Here is a 15,799-nt window from a genome sequence, read left to right on the forward strand (position 1 = left end):
ATAAAATGCCTTAATTAGTACCTGCGCACTACATGTGTGCTCTAGTCTGAAAAATTCCTCACGCACATGCTCAGCGTCCATTAGCATCAAATTGCCCCAGAACACATGGAAAGGAAGCTTATTTTTGTGCTTTTTGTAAATTTTATTACTGGTGGGTCGGCAAGCATGAAATACTACATGTGCTGCACTGGCTGTAATGCCTTGTTGCTGAGGTACTGAAGCGAAAATCTGCCAGTCCTCTTTATTCGCCTTTCACTCTCTGTAGGCGCTGCAGTCACGCCAGCGACATTTAGGACGTTCCATTCGCAGGGAAAGAATGGACAACTATGCTTTTCCAAGTTTTCACCAAAACAGCCTACTCTATTCCCACAAGGAAAAGATCGACGGCAGCGGACATCGTCGAAGTCCTTTCTTGCATATTTCTAAGGCCTCTGTGAAACGCTGATTTTTGAGAAGACAATGTTGTGAGGAAAATGTCAAATACGTCAACCACTGAAGGTGGCTAAAGCTGCCCGGAGAGCGTTTGCGGCAGACTGCTCTTGGGCCGTCTTTCACCGCTGCCACATTTTAGATACTCCGAACGCGGATGAGCGCAGCCTAGGTTGAGGTTGCACGTAAGCGTTGTTTGGACTGGCATACTGGGGTGCCGGCTGCAAACTGTACTAGCCGTGGCAACTGGGGGTAAGAAAGCGTTATCAAGCCATATGAAGTGCCTTCTCGGTTGCTCCTGCATTACATGCAGGTATAAAATATTCGCTGTCTGCCGCACTGGATGGAAGCATGCAAGTGAGGCTGAGGGACGGAGGCAGTTGTAGGCTTCCTGGTCTCATTCACTTTACTACTTTCTGCCTGTCCCAGTAGAGGCAACGAGCGCAGAATAGATTTGTTCTTCTTCCCAGGATGACGGCGTCGACCACAGTCGCAATCCCTGTATGCCAATCTGAAACAAAACAGTGGTCAAGCGTTCCGTAGGTGGGTGCCCACGGTGTTGCCGTATGCATCTCAGTTTCCAGTGATGCTACAGCGCTAGGAGAATTCCAAACTTTTCCGTCACTTTGCTTTGTTGGAGGCTGTGCCCCCTAGCGAGCAGCCATGATAAATGCTCAGCGCCAAAACTACCTTTGCTGCAACTGGCTAAGCATAGCGTGCAATAACGCCTTCAGGTAAATGGGGGCACCACACTACGCAGATAAAAGTACACCATTAGTGCTCAAACATAACAGTAGCCGCAGGAACTTCACAAGCGCCGCATAGACTGGTGCATGGGGCTGTACACAGCACATGTCTCACTCACAGGGGAATCGGCGTTTTTGTGAGAAGGTGAGGGACGCTGCATCTCGCAACGCTGCAACAGCCCAACCAGCTGCAGCTTAGCAGGTAGTTCCTTTCCGGGATCTCGTGTCCCTTTCCGTCTGTGCAAAACTCATGGAAGTGTCCACCGGCCTCAAAGCTGAAACTTGATAACTTAGACATGAACTCGTTTTGCCTTTAAAAGCAAACACAAAACAAACGCTAACACGAACAACGCCCATGAGCCGAAACCCGAGGGAAAGGGGATCAGGCTTCTCAATACAAACGCCACATTGAAGTAAGAGGCATGCAACCGCATAATTCATATACGTTGATTTCTACATATATCACAAGACAGTGGCACCACAGAAGGCAGCATGCTGCGCCCGCAGATGAAAGGTACTGGGCCCCCACAGCAGTTTGGGGGCCCAGCCCCAGTCAGACAGCTACACCATGGTGGCAACTGCTATTGTGTTCGAATTAGAGGAAAATGGGGATATATTTGATAATCATATAAATAAACGCTCTTGTACTTAAGCAGAAGACTTTCACGGGGACGCTTCTTTGCGCGTGAAAACCGAGCGTTCTTGGTGCTGTTGTTCCAGCTGTTTTGAGTCGAGTTGATATGCACCTCACTGCCCCCTACAGACGATCCTCTTTATTCTTTAGAAGCACATGTCCCAATCTCTGATACATCTGGCCCAAAGATACAACTGCGACAGCTACAAGAACGGATATGGCCACAAAGACAGCCGGTGAGGCAGCACAACTTGACCTCCTTTCTGCTCGCATATAAGCCTGTTCTGTCCTCCTGCTGTCGCAGCTCCCATTGCCTTACCATCTAGCCCCTTTATTTTCTACTTAGCAGAAACGGGATTCCGTGTAGCGGGCGACCCAGTTCACTTTTCGCTAGGGTCACCTTCAATGCAGCGCTGCAACACCAACTGCTGGCGCATAATTGGCTGCCTCTGATGCTACGACAGTGGCAGCGTATCCTGGTGGAGCTAAGAAGGCAGTACAGCAAAACGCGCCCGGATGCTCGCGGCAGAAACGGGGCAACTCGGCAAAAACACTACTTGCCTACTGAAGAGGAGGTAACAGCTCCAGGTGCTGCGGAGCTCTTTGGACAGCTAAATTGAAGCTGTGTCGGCATACGCCGACAGCGCAGCGCAAGCAGCATAGCACAACGCAAACGGCAGGAGCAGCAGCGACAACACGAGCAGCAGCTTATGTAGGAGGCAGCGAGCTGCTGAGGATGTGGCAAGGACAGCACTCGTGGGTGGGGGACGAACACGGGTGGCTGCAAAGGCAAATTACAGCGACAATTGACTTGGAAACAGGACTTGCACGCAAAGATGTGGAAGTGCTACGACAGCAACATGTTCTGCGGAAGCATCAACAGCTAACAGAGCCTGATGCTGGCGTGGAAGACGAGCTGTTTTGCGATAAGGATGATGAGGGGGAAGAGCAACTACATCAACAGCAATTCCAGCTTCAAAAGCAGCAAGCAATTGAAAACCCGTTGGGTTCTGCGTCGAAAGGGGGCGGCTTGTTGGGATTGTCGGCCTTGAAGAAGAGAATAATCCGCGTTAAAGATGAAATCAGAGAGCGGGAGGGAACGCAGCTGCAGCAGCAACAACAGCAGCAGCAAGATCGAAGTGGCTTAAGCTGCTCCAACGCACTTTTCCCTGGGCAGCCACAAGATGCCCGACGCAGTAAAGAGGGACCGAAGAGAGAACACCAGGGATCGTGGCAGCCAACACCACAAGAGAACGAGCATCACCAGCAGCTGCAAGGTGAGGACGCCCGCGAGGTACTGCACTTGGCTCGTCTTTCTGTGGAACATCGGATACTTCGGGCTACGGAACAGGAACAGCTGCAACAGATAAAGGTCACACAGCAGGAGTGCAACCAAATTATCGTAGACAGAGCATTTCTCAAGTGGGAGCTGCTAGAGGCAGCAATGCAGCAAGACGACACGGCGCGGCAGCAGCAGCATCAGCTTACGCTGCAGCTGCTGCAGCAGTTTCTCGACAAACGCAGAAGTGAAACTATCAAGCAGCAACCCGACCAGGAACCGGCCCAGCAACACCGCATGCAGTCAGTGAACCTGCAACGAGCTCCAAGAGCAGCATTGGCTGCTGCCGTTCAGCAGCGAGCCCTGTGGCCATCGATTGGCACCAACCAAAGTAACACTAGAACAGTCTCACAAATTTGCAGCAGCTCTGCAAGCAGCAACAGCTGCCACCGCAGCAGAAACAGCAGTGCCAGCAGCAGCAGTTACAGAAGTGCTACGAACAGCAGAGGCAGCAGCGTGCCGATGCTTTCGCGCACGGTACAGGCAAGGGGCCGTCTCCAAGGCTCACATACGTTTAAAAATGGGGAACACCACACCCCTCGGCATCACCACCGGTCGTTGCGGGCGGCTGCCGTTGCTGCGGCTGCCGCTGTTGCTGCCGCTGCTGCTGCCACAGTAGGTCACAAAGCTTTCACTAAAAGAGCCGGTCCCCCGCTTCTGGAAGAGTCTCATAACAAAAGGAACCGATCAAACGCTAATCAGGAGCGAAGCTACCTGCAGCAACAATGCCAGCAGCAGTTACAGCAGCAGCGCCTTCTGACTGTAAAGAGAGAACAGCATCACCACCAGCAGTATTCGCAACAGAGGACGCAGTTGTCGCAGCAGCAGCAACAGAAGCGTGAGGGTATGCAACACAATGCGCTACAGCATCCCCGTAAACTCACTCAAAAACAGCTACAACAAAGAACACAAGCCCTCATGGCGGCCCGACAGGCTCTCAGGAGAAAGAAGCAAGCCACCCTGTCAGGTGAAGGAAGCAGCAACAGTAGCAGCAACAGCAGCACCACAGTCTCAACCAACAACAGCAACAGTAACAAGATTGCCAAACAATGGGAGGAAAGACTAGCGGTGAGTTGTGGAAGCGCCAGCGCCAAAGATGATCCATCAGCTACTGGTAGTGTGCGATTTCGCATTTCTGCTGCATGCATTTCTCCTGCCCTCCCCCCCACCCAAGTGCTCTTTTGCTTCTGCTCTTGTTTTTGTTGCCCGTGCAGCGGCATCGGAAACACATGCTCCAATCCCTACTGCCCATCCGTGAGCAACCTGTGGCTGAATGTCGTTCACCAAGTAACTCCGCTACCGTGGAGACGAATTCAAATTCCTGCAGCTCGAGGGCACCAGCACCTGAAGCAGCAACAACAGTTGGAATTTCTGCCGTGGCAGCATCAGCAACGGAGGTTGGAGACGAAGCAGACAATGACACTGCTGTCTCAGCTAAAACGCAGATGCGCTTTGGGGTTGCTGCACTGCAGTTAAACACTGTGAGCACCATAAAGGAGGCTCTAGGCCCCACAGCTCGCAATGTCTTCATGGCAATGCAGCGCCTCGACATGCTGACGCGCCCTGTAGGTACACCGGTGCCAAAGCCACAGTTGCAGTACGTGCGATCGAGTTGGGGGCCAACACCAAAACACATCCAGGCCGAGGTGCTTCAGGTTGTTCATGTAAGCACAGCAAAATCGGACCAATTTTCGGCGGAGCTACCCCCGTATTCTGGCAGCTGGTGATGTAGCATTTCTGGGAGTGAGGCTATGGTTTGGTACTAGTTTGCATTGGCGCTAGTTCTGCTCAGCTAGAGATGCTGTTTTTGCAGACACGTTTGTGGAGTCGGCTACCTATCTTCTTCTGCGTGCCTGAGGTTCGCCTGGCCGCAGTGGCCGATGCCTGTCACCCAATAAGTAAACTTACTTCCTTCACAGGAGAAAGATTCACAAGGCCAGGAGAACGGATTTGGGTCTTCGGTTCACCCTACCCCGTAGCAATCTGGGTCGGAGCCCCGATCAAGGTGACTGGCGCGGCTGCTATTTTTGGGGTTCATCATCTGTATTGCAAAGGCTTCCGTATTGCTGTTGCTGAAGGTGCTGCTGCTGGCCACACATTTTTGCCTTTCCTGAGCTTGCGCACTACACAGATCCTGCATTCCAACGTTGGTGTACGTGCAGTGTTGCATATTATTTGGTTCTATGTGTGTTGGTGTAGAAAGGCGAGTTTAAGGTCTTTGGGATTCGAGCCGGGGAATTTCTTACTCCTGCAGAAGGGGCCGAGGCGGCTAAGGCCCTGCAACCAACGGGACAGTACGACAGCATTAGGACTTGCGACATTTACGTGAGGTTTGCCCCCAGCAGGAGGCTGCTGCTGCTGCTGGTACTTGTTGGGTGTTTTCGCCTCCCCTCTCTGGCAATTATGAATCAGAGCCCTGAGTAGGTTTACGTGGGACTTTCATGGCTCAACGGAGCCACTAGCCCCACGTCTCATCAGCCATCTGTGTCTGTATCTGTATCTTTGCCGCAGCCGGATGCCTCAGACGCCAGCGGGCAGTGGCAGCGCAGGGTATGTGATGCGCTGCGTCTGGCGGGCGTTAGCAGTGATCCACGGGAGAAAGAGTTCAGCGCGAAGCGCTTTTCGCATGGCTGCAGCGATTGCGGCACGGTGCCATTTGTGGCAGTACCCTACATGGGCTTAGAGTTCTCCTCTATACGCAGAGCCTGCCCCCTTGCTTTTGTTCAGCACACGGGTGGGTTCTCAGTGACATCGCTTCATCTTTTTTTGCTTTAAGGACCGCTTCTTGGATGTGTGGCTGCTACTTGCCAGTCTTCTGCTGGTGTTATTGGGCTTGTAATTCATGCGTCTGTGGGTCATGCAGGGGAACGCCTGCTGAACTCTGATTTGTTGAGGAGCCCGTGGACGAAATGGCGCCGCCAGCGCGAAACTGTTTGTGTACACCAAGTGCTGGTAAACGGACTGCCGCTTTACCTTTATTCGAACAATCCGCAGGTGAAGCCTCTCTGGCGCATGTCCTTGCCACTGTTGTTCTTGCCGTCGATGTTGCTTTCAAGTTTTCTGGCTTGCAGCAACAGTGAGGCTGTAGCAGGCAACGCATCGCGGATAGTGTGCGTGGTATTGATTTTGGCGGGCATGCGCTGCAGGAGGCTCTCACAACTGGGGATGAGTTGTGTCTAAACATGCTGAAGTTTCCCGGTTTCCTGACGGACACATTTTTGGCGACCTTGGGTTTGATAAAGAGGCGTCGCGCAAACGCAGAGAGCGTGCTAGAGAACCTTCGGCTGCAGGGCTACACATCTCCTCAGTGGCTACAGCGGTGTTTGCTACTGAGGTACCCCCTGAACTACGAAGATATATGCTCTAGGGGTTCCATGGAGACTGTTCGCCTGCTGGAGCTTGTTTCCAGGCACAACACTGAAGGGCCGCGCAGCGTTACGTTGGCCAGTCGCCTAGGCCTGACTAGCGGGCCCGGCAATAGAGAGCCATCCAGCATTAACATCTCCTCGCGCACGGGTCTAACGTGCTTTATGCAGTGGCACGTATCGTATGACAGCTCATTCAGAGAAGAAATAGAATCGCTGTTAGCAAGGGAAGCCTCTCTGCCCCTTTGCAGCTGCCCCAGCAGCATTAAACTCAGACGGGTTGCGCTGCGGCTGCTGCATCTTCCGGAGGCGTATGCCAGTCTTCCACCCCACGAGCTGGGTCCTCTGCTCGAAAGCCACTGGGTCGTGGTAGAGGGCGCAGCTAAAGAGGCAGAGGGTGCGTGTATTATGCAGAGACTTCTGCGGGCACGGGATTGTTGTCCCCAGTGTTACAAAACACATCCTGTGGCGAAAGCCTTTCCTAGCATGGGATGGCGGTACAGATATCCCTTAGAACGGGGAGAAGTGTCAAATAACAAGCCATAATTGTCTTTGTCAATTCAGTGGGTAACGGGTGCTCCTGGCCACTTCGGGGCAAAGGAGAGCGTGCCCGTCCTGCCATGTGAAGGACGTCAGCAGGCTACACGAGCATAGTATCAAAGTAGCACAGTTCATTCTATTCACGCCAGCTTCAAGGATAATTGGTTTCACTAACGCTTTGAGTTCTGAAGGTGGGGCGCAGTACATCAGCTGCAGAAGTAGGAGCTTACAGCACCAACGGGGATCACCAAAAGTCTTTCTGACTCTGCGGATATCCGAGTAAACGTGCAGTCCCATGCTTCAGTTTGCATGGTGCACGTCACTTTGTTACTTACTGCACTAGCTTTGTCAACGCTAACGAACTTGTGAGCCTGGTTGCTTCAGGTGTATACGAAAAGTTCCCGTTGCTACTTCCCTTGTATTAATACGAGGAACGCGACAGCAGAGTCGACTGCAAACTCAACGCCAGTTGAGCAGGCAGGACAACTAGTGCCGTGAGTAACGTGTCTCTGGTTCTCTAGGTGTCAGTTCTTACTCTGTCGCTGTTCCCAGTTGCTAAATACGTATATATTGGCACTCTGGCTTCTTTTCGAAGTCGTAGAACGCGCCCGAAGTTCACAACTTTGACCTCCGTGACGTCTCCAATGCGCTGATGTTTTTCTTGAAGACAGCCACGAAGGGGGTAAAGCTGCGCTTGCCACAGCAGGCAGAAACTAATTTCAGGCCATCAGAGCAGAGCGACTGCTCTTGCGCCCTTGCCCTAGTTGTACTTCAGCCTGAAGTAAAGTGTGCCCTTTACCATGAGCCACTTTAATACCTGACGACCGGGTATGCCGTCAGAACGGGTCAGTACAACAAAGCGCAATTAAACGTGAGCAAGGATTTAAGCTCATTGCGAAAGTCGCCGCTCAGCAATGGTGTGCCTTGCCCACTTCATAACTGAGCTGGCTCCAATTCTGTGGCGTTTTCTTTCTGTAGCTGTAACCCTAACCATGCTACGCGGCCAGAACTCACCTGATGCCCGATATTCAACCCGGTGACAACTGGTTTGTAAATTTGAGATGGCTAGAGTATAAGCGCTGATCAGGCTACCTGAATGCTTTCAGGAAGTACACGGGACCGCGGATGGCTGCGTCGGTTATAACCGCATTTAATAAGATTTAGTTCTCTCAGCTTTTGGCCCCACTTTAGTAATGTTTAATGAAACTTTTGCAATGCTACGGCACGCCTGTATGCACATGCCACGTGATGCCTTAGGCGTAGCCATATTCCCACCGGTAACAATTGCGGGAAATTTTAAGGAGCCTGATTAAAAAACCAGGCTGTTTGGGCCCTACTGAATAATACCTGAGTGGAGCAGTAGCACAGGGAAGGGTCATAAATATCGCTAAGGTGCTCAGAAGATCCGCTACTTTATTTAGCATCAATGCTCGCGTTGTTTAATTTCCTCAACTTTCAGGCTCCTTACTAAAATATCGTCGAAAAAATCTGTTGCGCTTCACATTCACAGGCAGGGTGACTGGGACATTAGTCGCGGCCTCTGCGTATCGGGGCAGAAAACAATATTCACTGTTCTGCAGCTGGTGGTCATTTGTGGGGAGCACGCATTGCCCAAATTTCTATGAAGATATTGCTTTGCAGTATTAGTGGCCTCCCATATGGCCTTACATTAAACGCCTCAAAGTTCTTTTAAGGGTGCTCTACCAGTTCTCCTTAGCTGACTCGACAGAACTTCCAGAGGTTACACAAACGGTTGGAATCTATTTGGTTGCTTGAGGCTAGTTTCGCAGTTAGTCTACTCCCGCAACAATCCGCGGAGAGCTTTCAGCCCACTGCCTAAAGCACTGTAGCCTATAGCGATCAGGCACTGAGTCTGCCGAAAGAGGCCGTAATTGTTTGACTTCTTCTTGCAGAAGTTATTATTGAGCCAGTTGGATTCGACGGCCCCAGTCATGCAGCCAGGGCCCAGCGGGCTCTCGATAGACGGAACTAGTATCGACGCTTCTTTACTAACCGGTCCTTGGGTTCCTTGTATTTATTACAATTTATTAACCCATTAGGCCAGCTTTATTTTGTTGCATGTCGCTGTTAACCACCGGTGGTCTCAGAAGGCGACGTTCTAGTGCCGCACATTGCAATGGAGCACGAAAGCGGCCGTAGAATGCTACATTAATGAAATTGAGCACAATTTATGAGCACATGTGCATAACCTGCTCAGAGTAAACAAGTTTCGAAGAGGGATTCTACCTGTATGCTCTGCAAACTTCTCAGGGAAATAGGTCTAGAAGCAGCCCTTCTGCCATTTGGGAATCTTAGAACAAAATGGCCTTCCGCGTTTTCTACATAGCTCAGTGTGTTTCAGAGCTCATAGCTCTTTTATATTTAATGCATGCCACTGTTTGATTGTTTGTAGTATTCGCGAGGATTGTCAAAAAGAGTTTCTCTATCAGCCGGGAGTAGTGGAGACAGTTCACCAACCAGACGGGGCTCGGTGAAGCGAGGGTCCGTAAACTCCCTTATTCTAGTCTTGAACAGCTGCTCATACTAGAACGGCATCTTTGGCCTCGGGCAAATGCGCGCTGTCAGAGTGGCATAAGCAACTGCGCATACGCAAATGCGGAAGCGTCAAAGGAGCTCGCAGAGAGCCTGTACCAGAGATTTCTACAAAAATGCGCGACTACAGCTATCGCAGTCATCGTTAGTTACCGAGCCAACCAACCCAACAAAAAGCTTGAATGAGGCGCAGGAAATGCGTAGACGACGGGGTCGTACAACGACGCCCTCAGTGTAGGGCACAAGCACTACAGTGGTTCACCAGTGAGCATATAATAAGCTATTCCGTGGAATACGTTTAGGGAGAGATAGAGCCCACCAGCTATGAGCGCCAACCGGCTAGGAGCGCCAGCTCGCTAGGAGTGCTAGCAGGCAAGGAGCGACAACCGCCTTTCAGGACTTCGAGGATAACTGAGTTACTGAGAGACCAACGCACATTAGGAGGTCAAAACCAAGGGGAAGCTCTTTTACAGTCTCGCTTTTTATGGAAAAAGTGACGTGAAACATGATTCGAGGCAATTTGTCCGGATTTAAAAAGTGTTCACTTGATTTGTCGGGATGCTTGTCGCAGAGAAGCACTTAGATCTCTACGTAGTGGCAGCAGGGAGTCTGCTTACGTATTACACCCAGTCTTCAGGAACAGTGCTATAGTGTCTTGTGCCCATAGAGATGGAACTTCCATGAAGAATACCCAAAGAAGTGCGCATTTCTATCACAATTTAACAGCACAATACCTTTTGAGTCATGAGAAAGGAAACACCATAAAAACCGTACTAGGAAATGCAAATATACGCTTTACCTGTAGTGCACAGGAACTACAATGGGGCTGGCTAGTGTCCTAGAGATGATAGCTAGCTAGCGACCTACAGGGGGCCGCAACACTGGAGGAGGACAGGACCCTCCCAAAAGGGGAAAAAAATAAGAAAAACTGTTAGTTAGTTCTAATAAATACGTGGAATGTGCGGAAATTGTGTGGAGACTGGGGCTGGCGGTAGCGCCGGCGCCAGTGGGGACCTCCTCCCCATAGGGCCTAGGAGGTGAGCTCCCAGAAGGGGGGCTAATCGACTAGACAGATTTGAAAACACTTAGGAAATGTCGTATTTCTGTGGAATAGAGCTGTAGAGTCCGAGAAATGGGGCTACGCTAGGCGTAGTTCGTAGACGTGCTCGAGGGGTAGGAAGCAGCGTAGTCGCAGCAGTAGGCGCCGCGCACTACATTACCCGCGTAAAAATAGCTTGTAGCTGATAGGGAACGGATCTGGCTAGTTACCTAATGAGCCCTTTCGTGACACAGTAGATGAGTTCTAACGAAACTACACATATAAGCCGAGCTGCTGGGAGCTGGTGAAGAAGTGGTTCACGATAGATTCTGCTTCGTACAGCGAACTCAGATGTTGGGTAAGAAGGCATGAATCGGGACATTGATCGACTTGAAGGGACATCATGAAGTGCACGCTGCATAGTTTTGCGCCCCAATAAAATGCAATGCAACGGCAGAAAGAACCGGGATGCTGGAATTCTGCTGTATCAAACTTCCAAGAATCGTAGGGATGACAGTCACGCAAGGCAGCACAAAAATCCATCTCCCTTCGTGGGAGGAAGCAACAGAGAACCAATGCAGACCCCTTCAGCGGGTTGGCGAGCTTAACGAAGAAGTCACACAAACATGTGGGATCTAATCTGCATGAAAGCTGCTCGGAGTGCAAACCGCATTAATGGTACAATTTAAGAGGGTCTGGGTAGCTCGTGCCACCGAAGTGTCAAATCTGCGAGCGAGGCTTTAGCAAGAACAGCTACACCAGACAACTCGAGAAAACGTGCAGGAATTCTGATGAAATGGGGCGCTATGCTAGGGAATGCAATGTGCCTCGCAGGCTGTTGGCGGAGCGACGTGGGAAGCGATGTTCAGTACCAGCTGTTGCTGCAGGCAACAAATGCAGCATGTGCCAGTACGGCGGCAAAGCACTGATGTGTGCACTTGGGACAGAAGACAACCTCATAGAATACAGTTATAGCTGGAGAAAAAAGCTATATATCCCAAGAGAAAGGAAGAACGAACCCTCCAGTGATGTAAAGATATTCCCTGCCTGAAACACAAACAGAGTGTCGTCTGGATTATTGTTGGACGGTGAACTGGAGCGTGAAGGAGGAGCGTGGGGGTAACGTAAGCTATGTTCCTGAACAAGCACAGGAGCAGATAGTGCACATCAGTTGCGGCGAAAAATATTGTAAGGAAAGTAAGGAAGTGCCTGCCCTTGCGTACTGTGTAACTTCAGTATGACCACGCGCTCATGAGAGAAGTGGGTCTCCCCAGTGAAATAAAAGTCAGGTAATAGTGCTTCCTCGCTCGTGGTGGAGCTCTGAATTTGTTTTTCTCAAGCGCTTTTAACTTGACATCTTTCGTAGGAGCTCAAACTCCGCAATCAGTTCTTTGTGGGCATGTGTAGATTTATTTCTGCATAGTAGCTGTACTTCTTCCCCAGGAGATGGTCCCCGTCTCGCACGCTGCCTCAGCGCCTTCGTCAATTCCTCTTCTGATTGTTTTGCTTGCTGTGTATAGTGACTGAGGTGGATTCCCGTTGTGTGGAGTTCTCCGTTGCAGACTTTTCTGAATGCTCCTTTGTCACTAATACTGCGAGACTCTAGCGTCACATGTCCTCGCCGGGTGGCGCTGAGTCTGTTATGGTGTCGAGTGCCTCTACAGAGAGGTGCGAAACATTTCATGAATCCAAAATAGTATCACCACTTGGAGCGAACCGAGCCGTGATTGGCTCCTTTTTCTTCACAGCCGGTTAGCCTAGAAACTCTTCTGATGTCTCAAAAAAAGAGTAAAAAGGGGAAAATGCCAATGAAGAGCACACTTTGAGACACTAAAAATAGAGTCCATGACTACAAGGCGAGCACAGAACCCCTGCTCGCCCCAGGGTTTCTGGCTGGTGGCTATAATCCGCGGGGACTAGATGCAGATCCCACAGGGTCTATCCACACCCAGACCTTTGTTTTTTTCATATATGATGCAAATGTGTATGTTGGATGTAATTGTTCCAGTTTATGGACCTCCCCCCTACACTTTTTCGCTCCTTTCTGGCCAACAGTATTACACATGAGTCACCTGAACCTCGGCAGCGGATTCCGTTGTCATGCCCGTACTAAATTAAGCTGAAAAGTCAACCTATGTAACCAACTTCTGTGATAGTGAGCATATTTTGAGGAAGAGGGCCCTTCATCTATCGCAAGCTTCTGGCTTGCGGGGTGGAGCGAACGAAGAGACAGCACGTGTAGTACCATGCTGGGAAGAAACAACCTTCGTCCGTCGTACAATTCAGAACAATGACAATCCAAATGCACTAGGAAATAGGTAACACGAAGCAAGTTTGTTGTGCAGCAGATCTGGCTCAGGACTCTCTACAGCTAGGCCCAGCATTTGTGGCTGGCAGTGTCAGTGATGTCGCCAGCTGCCCGATAAATACCGGAAGAGTGAAGGCAGTTGCTTTACGTTTGATTTTCCCAGAGCTGAGAAAGGGAACTGCCCCTCATGCTTTTGGTGCATGCCCCGATGTCTCGAAGAAATATAGACAGCAGTGCTCCTTTGCATGCTTGGAGGGAAACTTTGAGAATCTACGTGGCCATACCTCTCATTACAGCGGGTATCGAGGAAGTCTGCCTCTGAATACGCCTGGGAGAGCGGAACTAAGCTTTCCGATGCTTGACAAGACCGACTCTGATGCCTGCAAATAGTCATCGCACTTTTCAGACAGCTCATGGCACAGTCACCTTAAGGTGATAGAGGGGCGCCCGCCAGAGCCTTAGTCTCTCGTAGGGAGTACGCGCGAACACTGAATCTAGCCACTAGAACTGGCTTAGTATGGTTCATGAGCACATTTACTGCAGTGCGGTCGTTCGAATACCTTCAGATTTCTTCAAAGCGTACGAGGACCTCAAGCCTTTTTCGCCCCTAATTAACGAATGATAGGGACAGGGCTAGCCAAGCCTGCATTACTGAAAAGGCCCCGAGTGCTCACAATTTGTGCACTTCGTGGGCCAGTGCTCCAATAAAATGATCTGGGTAAAGTGGCCCAGGCCAGGAAAGCATTTCGCGAGAAACACTGGACGCGTTCCTCTCGGGTAGTGGGGGCGAAAGTAGTCGTGGCCTTCCAGCGCTTCAATGTGGGGGCTAGAATTGTTCAAGACTTCGACGAAAAAACCATACATTGTGTTTACTACACATGCAAGAGAGGTATTAATCATCAGGCCCGCTGAGGAGTACTGCGTCCCCATGGCGTTATCCTGCATGAACTTAAGCCTCATTGCTGTGGTTTTCTGGGTCAACCCCTTTGAATATTGCCTCACATAACCGCTTGTCTAGTGCCGTCTTGTGGAGTCCTTTTTGGGGTTTTACGTAAAGCCTCAGTCTGTACAGGTGCTTTCTCTCCCGCTGCAGTCCGAAAACGCTGTTGGGCCAGGTGCCCTTAGCAGATACAGCAAACAGAATAGACACTTATACTTTTTAAATTCTCGATTGTGGAGCGAGCCGCAGGCTTTTGGAAACTAGGGTGGGCTATGCGCGCTCCATATGCCGACGCCCAGATGTAGCTGAGCTCAAGATAAGTCACTGCTTCCTGTACATAGCATTTTGGGGCTTGCACCTCCTACTATGTGTTCTCAATAAACTCTTTCTCATATTAATTTTGAAGTTCGATTTTAGGGGGCTTATTTCTGATGTGACTACCGAACGCGTCACGCGAAGAACGCTGTTATAGAATTTGTGATGTTACACAGCGCATCACATATTGTGCCAAACGAGAACCAAACCCTAAGCACACACGTTGCTCATTCATACACAAGGGCTATCTTTCATGGGAACAATTTATCCAAACCCCAAACAACCACGATAGCCAACTGAAGTTTGTCCGAGGGGCGGTTACTGCTTGTCGAAGGAATGCACCGAATTCTTTGGTTTTGTGCACCTCTATACGAGTACAGCCTGACGCTAAGGCAAAATTTCGAGCTGTAAACCTGCCCATAATACATAATATGACGCTTGGATGCTGAGGAGTGTGTGGTATCAGTGTGAAGCCCCGCTCTACACAACCAGCACGATGACGGCCCGTTGTGGACCTCCTCAGCAGGAAGCACGCGAAGGCGCCATAAATTGTATTTCAAAGAGGCTGTTCTTTTGGCAATAACGATCTGTCGCTTTTATGTTGCCGATCAGTAGAGACGAAACTGCGTTCTCATGAGCTAGTACTTTGTTAACGATGAGAGGCGATGATCCCGTTCCTCAGTTCGCAATTTTTTGCATGATCAGAAAAGCTGGGTTACTTGTTGGGAAGACATGAAACTGAAACTTCTGTAGTTCCAACGTTCTCACTTGACGATACTCCTGGTCTGCTGCTTGTTGAGCGCCCTCAATCGACTGCTCATCGTGAAGTTGACAACGCTTCAAATGAAATCGAGCCAGCTTGATAAGTTTCCACAAAAGTCAAACAGTGCCAACGGGTCTTTTCTACCAGAAGGTGCCCTCGTTATTAATGCTTCACGAATCCCCGGCGCAGGCTTAGGACTCTTTGCTGGAGAGGGTGAGGGGAAACAAGGCGGTTGATGACAGTTATTGACCAACAGTGTGCTGTTGCTTCAGTGACAGGAAATACCCACTATGGTGCATTCTGGTGACAGTTGTAGCTCCGATGCACGTTGCTCCAAAGAATGGGTTTTTCTTTCGTGTTCTTTTAAGGCCATTACATCCCTGCCTTCGATTGCCTTAGATATCGCACCGGGGACATGGATTTGCGAGTACCTCGGAGACAGGAAGAGCCTAATGTGGGCCTCCGCTACAGGAGGATTAGCTCGGGAATTAAAGCTGATATTCGGGGCCCTTGTTTCTGTCCATTAGTCGGCAGCGGTGTCGGACTGATACACATTAGAAAGTAAAGAGATTCAGCCTAACGGAAGTAGTCTTCGGCGAGTGCAGATGGTGCATTATGCAGGCAACTGCTGCGGTTGGAAGACAGACAATATGTTATGGGTACTGGACATATTAACTGCCACATAGATGCTACGATGCATCCAAAGGCAAGTTCTGCAGGCGTGTTTTGCGTATCTCCCATGCCCATCATTGTCGTAATTAATGACCCGCACGCCCGATCTGCAAAAAGAAGTAGCAAGCGGCGTAGATAGCATCATAAGAACGCAAG

General features: G+C 50.3%; 1 protein-coding gene across 1 annotated transcript; it reads left to right on the forward strand.

Annotated features, from left to right (window-relative positions):
• Positions 1 to 1,965: 1,965 nt before the first annotated feature.
• ETH_00028460 (uncharacterized protein) lies at positions 1,966 to 7,059 on the forward strand (the record flags this gene model as incomplete). Its single annotated transcript, XM_013377125.1, has 9 exons — positions 1,966 to 2,045; positions 2,159 to 2,397; positions 2,454 to 4,216; positions 4,363 to 4,812; positions 4,962 to 5,153; positions 5,348 to 5,473; positions 5,660 to 5,882; positions 6,012 to 6,142; positions 6,295 to 7,059. The coding sequence occupies 9 exons, from the start codon at positions 1,966 to 1,968 to the stop codon at positions 7,057 to 7,059; spliced, it is 3,969 nt and encodes a 1,322-aa protein (XP_013232579.1).
• Between the last annotated feature and the right edge of the window lie 8,740 nt (positions 7,060 to 15,799).

This window comes from Eimeria tenella, genomic scaffold, assembly GCF_000499545.2.
Source record: "Eimeria tenella Houghton genomic scaffold, Eth_scaff46, whole genome shotgun sequence".
NCBI classification, from domain to species: domain Eukaryota; phylum Apicomplexa; class Conoidasida; order Eucoccidiorida; family Eimeriidae; genus Eimeria; species Eimeria tenella.